This window comes from Sitophilus oryzae, unplaced genomic scaffold (assembly GCF_002938485.1).
Source record: "Sitophilus oryzae breed Bouriz unplaced genomic scaffold, Soryzae_2.0 scaffold_1974_pilon_pilon, whole genome shotgun sequence".
In the NCBI taxonomy this organism is placed as follows: Eukaryota; Metazoa; Arthropoda; class Insecta; order Coleoptera; family Curculionidae; genus Sitophilus; species Sitophilus oryzae.
The window spans coordinates 2,631,434-2,643,730 of NW_022146695.1; the positions used below are offsets into that span (position 1 = coordinate 2,631,434).

At 32.6% G+C, this 12,297-nt stretch overlaps 1 protein-coding gene across 1 annotated transcript in view; it reads left to right on the top strand.

Moving 5' to 3' along the window:
• Positions 1 to 231: 231 nt before the first annotated feature.
• The window catches only part of LOC115883670, a 250,820-nt gene continuing 238,754 nt past the window's right edge, over positions 232 to 12,297 (top strand). Inside the window, exon 1 of the mRNA XM_030902056.1 lies at positions 232 to 635. Within this exon, the coding sequence (XP_030757916.1) occupies positions 386 to 635 (250 nt within the window). The 5' untranslated portion in view covers positions 232 to 385. The remainder of the gene's footprint in view (positions 636 to 12,297) is intronic.

Consider the following 12,297-nt stretch of genomic DNA (forward strand, 5'->3'; position numbering starts at 1 on the left):
TTATCGATCATTGTATACGTCATCCTAGGGCATCGTATCGTCGAATCCGTCATCGTGGTGTTGTAATGAATCATGGTAGCGAACGCGGAGATGATCCGGCAGCTCCTCGAAGCTGTGAATCGTCGGGGTGCGTGAATGGGAGGCGGCTGCACGGCGGCGGCGTAGTGGGGCCGCGTGGGCGGCCGAGGCGATGTGGCGGCGGCGGGCGCGTCCTCGCCAGTCGCCCGCCGAAGCCCGCCACATCGAGACGCAGCCCCACGAGCGTCGCAGCGCCCAGCAGCCCCCACCAGAGAGCAACAAGTGCCGTCGCGCGTCCATGGTCCTCCTCCTGCGACGGCGGGATGATCACTTGAGCCTGAGCGCGTAGGGTGCGTGTGTATGCGGCATGAGGGCCGTGCTAGCGGCCGCCGCAGCCGCTGCACTGTGCGTGGTGTGCGTGGTGGCCACGCCGCAGCCCCGCAGAGACTCGCCGTTCCGCGGCTGGCAGAAGCGCCTAGATCAGATGCCGCCGGCGGCTCCCAACTCAGATTATGCCTCAGATTTCCAGCAACACTTGCCGCAAATCTCGGCCGCTAATTCGCAGCTCATGCTGCGATCGCCGCGCGGCCAGCGCCAGTACGATGTCCCCCAAATAGGTAAGACTCTAACAATTCGTTATGTTGTTATACGTTACTTCTTACAGTTAAATTGCTGGTTTGGCACCTGATGCCATTTAGAAACATACTCTGCTTAATCGCGTAATTGGTACGCAATTCTTAAATAATATAAGCAATTTAACTCGGAAGGCAAGCAGAAATTCTCTATCATATTCTATATACATATACAACTTGTATGTTTTGGGATATTTAAGTTACGAAATAATTACTAGTGTTGGCGCCAATATGGTGTCCCATGTCCCCCAAATCGTCAAGACTGAAACAAATCGGTATTGTCTTATAAGTGGCTTCCGGACAGTTAAATTGACGATTTGACTTTGATAGTTATACTATACATATACTGTATAAACTTAGTATGCTGTAAATATTAAGTAATATAAGAATTTTAACTCAGAAGTAAATAACAAATTCCATATCACCGAAATTAATAAATCTTAAATTAACTGCCACTTGTATGTTATAATTACATACTTACTAGTGGTAACGCCAATATGAGGCCTCCCTAATTGATAAGACTGGATATATCCTTTAAAATGTTTCTTCAGGGTTGGATGACATATAACTGACATGTCCACTTTCGGTAAAAGCTCACGGTCACAGTGTACTTGGATCAAATACACTTAGACGCTGTGCGCGTCTTACTTGGATGCTGTTTGGATCGTACCAACCGAGTTAAAATCATACAATCCAAGTGGTGTCCAAGTGAGACGTGTACAGCATCTAAGTGCATTTGATATAAGTATACTTTGACCGTGTCAACCAGGCTTAAGGCTCATATCAGTATCCATTTTATTATAGTCTAAGAGCTAGCCAACATATGAGTCGAATTCATCAAAAACTTTTGTAACTTTCTATACCATTCTTTTCTTCTGCAAAAATCTTTTTCGATAAGATTTTTGGTCTTTTTTTAATCTATACTCATGAAATTCAAGACTGTGCATGGTTCGTCTGACTGGGAAATTTAAAAAAAATATATTGTCGAACAATTGTTTTTCAAATAGTTTAATTAACAAATCATGAAAAAGTCATTTCAATGTCAATAGACCTTCAAAATTCACTAAACTAATATTTCTAGGCTTTGTGAGTCGACATAAATTTGGTTCGATAAAATAAAATTTCAATTTTTCAAAATCGTCGATTTCATAGCTACAGGTGAAAGAAAGAGACCAGACCATTTTCAACATTTTTGGAGAGGAAAATAATGACAGAGTGTCATAAAGAGGCACATAGTCATAATTAAACAACACAAAAAATATGAACTATTCAATAATTACACGCATATGTGAGCTAGCCCCGTATTATTACCTAGCTTGTTATAATCAAATATTTTAAAAACTGGGGCTAAGTTAACAATTAATTTTCTCATATAAATGCATAAATCAAAATCACTCAATAAAATACTTACTACATCCGAATATACTAATATTATCCTCTTTACATCCTCATATATAATTATTATATTAGGATAAAACCATTAATAGAAATCATTGTAAATCTTCTTCTTCAAGTACCGACTCTTAACGGAGCGGAGGTTAGCAATCATCATGGCTATTTTGATTTGATTTGCGGCTGCTATAAATAATCCATTGGACGTCATTCCATACCATTCTCAGAGGTTCTTCATCCAGGTATCATTGTAAATAATTTAGACTAAATAATAATACAAAAAATATAAATATTTTATCACAAATTACAAACTAAAAACAGGTTATCATGACTTTATAATTTACTATACGCAATTTAGAAATATTGTAAAATATGAGGAAAAAATGGAACTTGTAATTTATGGTTCTCCAAATAATAAATTACTATTACACAATAAGTAATTTTTTATCGTCAACTTGTCTGTATCTATATTACTATTGATATATGTTTTTATACAAAATTTGCATTTTTTATGTTTTAAACAAAATTTATTAATTTATTTATATTATTCATCTTTATATTATCATTAAAGTATATTAAAAACTATGAATCTATATTTAAAAGAAACAAAAATTTAGGAGTAAAGTTTAAACAAAACTAGAAAAAATATACGTTTACGTCAAAATTGTATGTGACTTATTACACTTTTTCTAAATGAGATTATGGACAAGCAAAGAAATAAAATAATGTTGAACTTTGAGTTACTATAACAAATAACACGAACAATCCCATAGAGACTATAAAAGAATTGTTCTAACATGAATAGCGTATCGCGAGGGAGATCAAGAGTCGGACAATTACTTCAGGAATTAAAGTAGAAAAAATATATTTATTTGTCGTGAAATAAAGTGTATCAACTTCGAACTTTATGCTGACTACTACAATTATTAATGTATAAATAAATAAAAAAAAAGTCGAGTTAGTTACACCATTTATAAGAAATAGCTTGATCGGTTTTAATGATCTTTGATTTGATAGATTCGTCTTTGCTACGATTAGCTGAATAACTATTAAAATATCGGAAAAAAATACGGAAAGAATATATAAAAAATAATTTTTAAATAAGCCATGTTTGGAATTCCGCCATCTTTCGAATTTGACAGCTCGCGTCACGCACACTTAAGCTTCTTTCAGAACCTCGCAACTAGTGGAATAAATTAGTGATTTCAATTACACTTACATTTGGCTCTATCAGTGGCGTGATGTTTTTTTTATCAAAAATTGATTGGGACTGCCTCAGACCAATTTTCCATTATAACTAGTTTTGCCTGAGGTCTAACTGAGGGTAACTCTAATTTCACAATCGAAAGCGCCAACAAATAAGAAAATATAGGTATTTTTGTAATAATCTACTTATAACTAAAAGTATCTAAATACGCTACTGTAAGCATGGTTAAAGGTAAAAGAAACGTAATGACTCTTACCGTCAAAATATCAATTCCGGGTTAGAATAGTCCACCTTTTTACAAACTATGCACTGGCGAACCACCGTAGATAGTTAAAAACTACTTTAAATAGTTTTCTTTGCAATAAACACTAATAATTATTAGAAAGTTGTTCAAATGCTACAAAAACTTTCAACTACCGCAGAAAACTCACAAACGCGCGCTGTCAAATATAAGTTGAATGAAAACAAATGAAAACGTCAAATGTCAGCGTAATTCCTACAGATTTCGACAATTTCATAGTAAAGATGAATCCACAGCGATGCCGCTAGTTGTCATTGTAATTTCCCTAATATAATTTAATTATAATTTCAAAGGTATAATCCTGGGGCACAATCTATGTATATTAATTAAAGTTATATACCTATACAAATATTTAGTTTAACGTTTCTGTAGGTACCCAAAAAATATTAATAACAATAATAACATTTGGAACTCGAACCGTATTCTATCACATACCGCGTAAATCTGTCATCATCGATTTTTGCGGAACACGATTCATGATCGCGATAAAATGTGAATTGTTTTGTCTCCCTTTATTTAGATGTCTTTGGTTGTATCCATAGAAAAAGCCCATGGTACAAAGAATACAAGGTATGATATTGCGCAGGTTGGTCGCTACGTCACAGGTGATAACAGGCGCTATTGGTCAGCACGCTCCGCGCGCCAGTTCAAATCGTCAAGATATTGTTATAAACCTCTTTTTTTTGTTTATATACCGTCATTGAATTATCGCTAAGCAAGTTACTGTGGAGCAGTGCATAAGGAGTCGGGCTAGGAAGCGAGAGACCGGAGTTCGAATCTCGGCCGGAACATCACTTTTTATTTATTTTTTTAAATACTATTGTATTCTATAGTTTATTTTTGTAGTATAAAAAAAAAGAACTATTTATTCTGTTATTTTTTAATCTCCGTTATTAATATAAATTGATTGTTAGTACAATACCTCATTTAATATAAAATAATATTCTACTTTTTGAAATGTATCGGGCCCTATTGTACCTAAAAGTAATATATTTTTAGTGATATACCATATTGTAAATTATTTAATATTTCAGTCACTTAAAAAGTTAATTTGCATTGAATAATTGCCTACCATTAAAGGAAATTTGAGCTATATAACCCTTTGATGGGCATATTCTGGGTATGCAAATACTTCCTTTAAATTTTGGGTGTCGTTCAACCGATTTATTCTCAAAACCAGAAACATCTACATATAAAAAGAAGCACAGGTCACTAATTATAATAAACTTCACCCTTGGTATTACTCCCACTAATTATAATAAACTTCACCCTTGGAATTACTTCTATCACAATTACAATACGTTTATCTGCATTGGCATTTTCTACTTTTCGATGGGAAACAATAAACTTCCCAACATTTTTTAAATGATGTAACAATTCCTCTTGTGGTTACTTTTCCATAGATATCCTCATCTCTGTCCTCATGTGAATTCAGAGGCAATAAAAATGAAAATTATTTACCATAAACATCGCAAACTAAAAACCTAATAAACAATTTTATACCGAATATAGAAATAAATGCAGTATTTTTACCTATTATCGTCCAAATCCATGTTAATAGATAATTATTATTTTTAAATATATTTTTGGAACTGCTGGTTTTAGTAATTATTAAATTAAACGAACTAAAAAGTCATAAAAATAAACAATTCTTAACCATAACCCCAAAAATGCAGATCTCCTGTCAACTTTCTTTATTTTTTATTTATTCATTATTTTCCTAGTGACGTCACAGGTGGTATGCGCGAACTGAACGAAATTGGAGCCGCTATCGATCATACCTTGTATTCTTTGTACCATGGAAAAAGCCTAATATTTAGCTTATCATCAACATTTGATTCTAACCACAATTTCTCTTGACGGAAGATAATCAGAGGCCAAAATAACATTTCTCGCAAATTTTGAGGAATAATTAATGAAAAAGTTAAAAGTTTGATAACTTTTTCTACTAATTGAAAATGTCTACCACTAATTTTGACGTTCTGAATGCTTACATTGAAATTAAAGGAACAATATTCTACCCTAATTGAAGCCACGAATTTATTCTACTAATTGGGAGGTTCTGAATAAAGCTTTATGTTTATTTGTGACAGTTGATGTCCAGCGCAAATTAGAATTCAGAGATCAATCATTATAGAATATGAATTCAACAAAAAATAGTAAAAAATAGCAAATTCAAATCAGCAAGTCAAATACAAATACAATTTGTATAAAATATATCAGTTTTTTTAAATGATATTTATTTTAATTGATTTTAAAGATTTTTTATGCTTTCTGAAACATTTCAGAAAGCATCCAGCATCCAATCCTGGTTTTCAAATAGTTAATTGGCCAACAAAATCGAAAAACTTTTTTCCTAGATATTTTCAATCTTAGTAAGTAAGGTAACAATATACTTTCTAGTCCACAGCACTGGTTTAATTTATTAAAAACCTTGGAGCATATCAATTCATGTTTTCACTTATCGAATCGTGTGACATAGAAATATCTATTTTTAATGTCCCTTGACGTCAGAGCGCTCCGTCTTCCGAACAGTGTTTTCTTTGAAAGATTTGTGGAAGGTTTTATTGAAAATAAAAAAAACCCTTGCAATAGAGTAGAATTACGCTATTATTTGACAACAAAATCCTTAAATAGACTTAAAGAAATAAAGATAGTCTTTTGAAACCTAATAATATCAGATATTCTTATTATAGAACACGGAATAAAAGTTCTGCAGGTACAAAAGTTTGTGACGTATTTTTAATGAAGCGTTTAGTATTTTAGAATTTCCGATTTGTTTTTTTGCATTATAATTTATCTTTATCTCTAATACTGACGATATATACACGGTCCGATTCAAATATAAGGGTGGGTTGATTTAGTCGGGTTGGATGAAATATTAGCTCGCGTGTAGGCTTGTCATTTTAACAAAAGCCAGTACCTGAGACGGTTTAACAGAGATTAGTTCCTTATCTCCGATATCAGTGGTACCAAAGTTTATGGCACGAATCGTTGTCGTCTCGGCGCACTCAAGTATGAGGTGCTCTGTTTTTTTTTCCATTTTCCTCACAGAATCTGCATTGGTCATTGTTTCAATCTACTGAGGTGTTCGTTGAGAAGACAGTGTCCTGTGAAAAACTCCGTGACGCTCCGAAGATTATTCTTACTTAAATCAAGGAAAATCTTTGATTTTTCTCGGTCACAAGCTCTGAGAAGTTTCTACAAGTGTCTTGGACCGTTGGAGAATTCCCATTCCAGGTTACGAATGGAGTCTTCCAGGTTCTTGAGTTCCGCTTTAAGTTGGTTTCCACTTGGTCCAGATAGTGGAGTGTTCGCTCCTTTTCTAATTTTTCATAATATTTCTTGTCATGATTCTCATTTTATATAGTTAAAATTCCCGGCTCTCATCTGACGTAATACGTAGGTTGCCTTTTAAGTTTTTGTAAAAAATGAAACAGAAACGAACAAGTTCGAAACAAAGTGTTTTATTGCTTTTCAATATATTCTGGAAACATTTTTTCCACTTTGAAGCTGATATCGTAAAAACATAGTTTTGAAAGTCTTCAACAGCTTCTTGAGGTGATGAAAATCCCTGCCCGCATCTTTTGTTTGACAGAGTGGAACAAAAAAAAGTCATTAGGCGATAAATTGGAAGAATAAGGGGAATGAGACATTAATTTGATAATTTTCTCTTCTTCATAACTTCTTCAAAAATTCAGTTGTTTGGCGTGCTTTTTTCTTATTTCATCGAAGACTGTTGGGAAACAAATTGTTCTATACCATTCGGCATTAACTGTTCTTCGATTCTCTAATGGAATTGTTGCAACGTGCAGTGGCGAATACAGGAATTTATTTTAGGGGGGGCCAAAATAAAAAGCAATGTAGGATACGCTTTTTAGTGCGCCATTTTTATCCCAAAAGCCTAATATTTTATACAATTTACAGATTTTAGGGGGGGGGCCGGGCCCCATGGGCCCCCCTCTGTATCCGCCACTGGCAACGTGTCCAGTACAACCGAGGAAACAAGCGATTGTAAAAACTTAAAAGGCAACCTACGTATATGGTAAAAATCGCCCAAACAAAAATATCTAAGCAAAGGGTGCACACTATTTTTTTAGTAAATTGCAAATATAAGAACTATAATTATAGAGAATATGATATTTAATGTTTTGTATTCTCAACTTGTTGCATATAAAATATTATGAAATTATCGTAAATTGTGATCTTTTAAATATTTTCCAAGATAAAAAAAACATTATTAATATTATATTAACTAATGCTCACCTGATGGTACTCACCTCAAGGAGTAGGGCTCCGAAACCGGTAGTGAGAGCAGGTTGATCCGCATTATGACAAACACAGGGTAGAATCAAATTCTATATTAGCAGTTAAGTGGCAAGAATCCTTATATAATTTTATTATTATATTAACAATACTTGCATTTTTACTATCATACCAGTTTATTTTATTAATAGTTAATATTTTGTTGCCGTGCATTTAGAATTTTAATACAGAAAAGGGAATTTTATATTTATTTTATTTAAATAGATACCACAAAAAGGCATAAAACTTGTAGCACCCTTATTTATTTTTCTTTTTTCTTGCTTTTATAGTCAATTCCACTTTTACTACTAAAACCTATTCTGCTTAAATCCCTTCTTATGCCTTTCTTTATAGTTTTATTTTGTTACACTACGTCATTTAAAGTTATCTCTTCTTTAGAGATATAACCAAACATAGATACACCCTAACCTACAAAAAATCGTTGATTTGTATTAGGCAAGATGAAATACTTATCAATGGACTATAAATACCAAATTACAACCTAACCTAACCCTACGACCAATTTTTTGTATTTTTTTTGTAAATTTAATCTACTACTGTTGCCATATTATGAAGATATTCAGTAAAAAGATAAAAAAATTCTTTTCCTCTTTTCAAAAAGTTTGCGAAAAAACTTTATAGACGTGTTTCTGGGGTCGAGATATACTATCCCTAAAAATATTTGCCCTTATTTTAGACTCACCCTGTATCGGTATTTAACATTCTCCAATTAATTTATACACTACACAACATTTACCAGTTTTAATGAATGTAATCAAAAAATTGAGAGCGCCTAATAACAAACATTACATAAATCCAAAAATATATCCTTTATACTTTCGTTAATACTGAAATAAAAGTGCATTTTAAATTCGTGCTGAACTTATATTGTAATGAAATGTGGCAACATTGCAAGATATACCGATCTGGTCATCGAAGCTGCGTGGCCTGGATTTTAACGTGCAAGACGGTGACGTCGACAGCTTAATGTATTAAAAAGAGATACAAGTTGGGTTGATATATTTCTCCTATGCGGTATTGCCGGATTTTGCATCAAAATTTCAAACTTTTTACGTACACCGCACAAGTAGGCGTTTACGAAAAATGTTGCATCTAGAGTTGTAACTTTATTTTTCACAATTAATTACTCGTTTTACTACAGCTGTAATCTATACTAATATATTAAATCCTTAAGTGACTGACATACTGATTAATCACGATCCTGCTCAAACCACTCAACGTAAGAAGCTCAATTTTGGCATACAGGTTGATTCTAGGGTGTAGAGGTTCGATAAGAAGGGATTTTTCGAAATTCCAGTTCCAAGAGGGTGAAACCACCCCTCAAATATTACAATACCTTTTTATTTAAAAAACAGTCAAGTTTCGAAAAACAACTTAAACACGTATTTTATTTGTTTTTACATATTTAAGATTTTTAAAATGTATACAGGGTGTTTCGAGAAATCTGGTCATTAATTAATCACGATCCTGCTTAAAGCGCTTGACGTAAAAGCTGATTTTTGAACAGATTGAGTTTAGGGTGTAGGGTTCGATAAGAAGGGATTTTGAAACTCGAATTTAAGGGGCGAAACTATCCCATAAAGTATTAAAATATTTTATTTACTCGGAAAAACTTTTAAAAACACGTATATTTTATTTTGTTGTTTTACATATTTTAAGATTTTTTATAAATTTATACAGGGTGTTTCATAAAATATGACCATTGAGTAATCACGATTCTGCTTAAACTGCTTGACGTTTAAAGCTGATTTTTGGCAAACGGATTGACTGTGGGGTGTAGAGGTTCGATAAAGAGGGGTTTCTCGAATCCCAAATTCCAAGAGGGTGAAAACGCCCCTCAAATGTTACAATATTTGTTATTTAAAAAACGGTTAGTCTTTCGGGAAAACGCTTGGACAAGCATAATTTATTTGGTTTTTTTACATATTTTGAAATTTTTTAAAAAATCATACAGGGTGTTCCAAAAAGTTGTGTAATTTCTTAACCACGATTCTGCTTAAACTGCTTGACGTAAAAAGCTTATTTTTGTCAAACGGATTTTTCGAAAGTCAAATTCCGACGATATGAAACTACCCCTCAAATATTACCAAGTTCTATAATAATATCGCCATATTGTTTTTTCTCATGCTGACATAAATGTGAGAAAATTTTATCCAGTTTACATGTTAATGGAAATTCTTGCTTTGCTTTATCATCACCATTACAAATGATTAATTCGACGCGAACAAAGTCGCTGGTACACGCTAGTAGATTATATTTAGCTTAGATATATTATCCACATTTCAGTAGTATACATGAAAGTTTTTAAAATAGTTTATTTTTTTCTACACACATTTCCTACAAAGGTAAAACCGCCAACACTGTATGGCGCTTTTTATTTTGTCTCTTTGTCTGTCAACCGATCATTTATATTTATCTCTGTCGCATACATTAAAATACAGACAACACAGATGAAGTGACCAGGGCTAGTATACAAAGACATAATGTTGTATCAATAAATATTTTAAAACTCCTCTGTATTTACTTATTTCTCTGATTAATCTTCTGCAATCCTATTTTTATACTTGGAATAATTAATTCAATTTCACAACAAAATATTCTAAGTACATTATACTAAAAAATCCCTTAAGTTCCCCTTTGTTATGTGGTAATATGTATTCATGCCGTCGTGCCAGATTAAAACGAAACGAAAAAAATAAATTTTCACAGTGTATACGAAGATTTTCGAATAAAAACAGGCTTAACTCGATTCCCGTTTTATTTCATTTTTCTCTTTCACACTTTTACAAAAATTAATTATTACGAAAACAATGAAAATGTTTATTGTTTCGAGTGAACAACGAAATTTGTATTTATTTATTTATTAAAAAAATATGAAAATAATAGATTGGTATTAAAATAATAAATTCGTTTATTTGTTTTGGAAATCGTTTTAAATAATTGATTTCTAATTTATATATTTATGGATTTATACCATTTTGTGAAGTTATAATAGGTTTATACGGGGTGAGTCTTAAATAAGAGCAAATATTTTTAGGGGTGGTATATTTTGTACATCGGAACACGGTCTATGTTGTTTTTTTAGTGAAAAAAAAAATTGAAACATGTTTTTTTTTCAAAAAAAAATTCGTAAATCTTTTAGTTTAAAACATACCTAGTATCTGATAATTTATCGCAATATGGGTAGTAGAATCAATTTAGAGAAAGGGAAAATAGAAAAAATTCCCAAAATTTAGGCAAAAAAAGATTTTTTTAACTTTCAAAGAAAAATAACTCTATTTTGGTGTTATTTGAAAACCGACAAAGGGAAAATATATTTTTTGACAAAGATCTACCACCCCTGAAAACATTTGTACTTCTTTAAGACTCACCCTATTATATGACAAGTATTTCTATTAAGGATTTTTATAATTAATTACTCTAATGGGAATGAAATTTAACGAAATATTTTATAATGAATTTTAGTTCCAGGTTGTTTGATCTCCAGGATGTTTCTATAAAAACCACTTGAACTGAAATATCAAATTTATATTTGAAAGTGTAAGAAAATAGAAATGTTGGTCTGTATATTACCTATATTATACAGGGTGGTCGGAACTGTATTCCGAAAACTTCGCCAACATATTCTGCAGATAAAAATAAGTAAAAAAGTTCGTATAAATGTATGCCCTAAAATGCTTTGTTTCGGAGATACAGGGTGTAGAAGTTTCATTTTTATTTCAAAATTTTCCAAATAATTTCTGAACTAACGTCGATATCTGGATGAGAATTAGTGTCTCGGAGTTTTTTGACACGAGAAATTTGATTTTGATGTTAATATGACTACTACTTGTAGAGGGTGCCACCTACATATTTTTAACTGGTTTGAAGAGTAATAACTTTTCGCTCGTACCTGTATAAACCTACTGAGTTAAAAAATATACATTTATAGTATTTTTAATACCTATTTAGAGGTACCAGCCGTTTTAGTAACTTAACGTATGCGGCTTCTTGAACCATCTGAACCCGCATGAAAAACTGGAACTTTTAGTGCTTCGGACGCTTTTTGAATTGCCTTAAATCGAAATAAAAATGATACTTCTACACCCTGTATCTCCGAAACTAAGGATTTTTGACTGCAGAATAAGTTGCTGAAGTTTCCGGAATACAGTTCTGACCACCCTGTATATGTAAACTCAGAGAAATATAGATAAAACTTACTGTGCAAAATAAATGGAAAAACGCCCAAATTAAAATTAATTCTTTTGGGGATATCAAATCGTCAATCTAAAGCTGCAAATTAAGGGTACTTTTTTAAAAATAATTCTTAAAATACCATCTACGAAAACTAATTGTCTCTAATGTATCATGTAGATGTAGATTATATGTAGGGAGTTAGTTAATCACCGCCACCTTATAGATCTATTGTGTTCCCTTTTCTT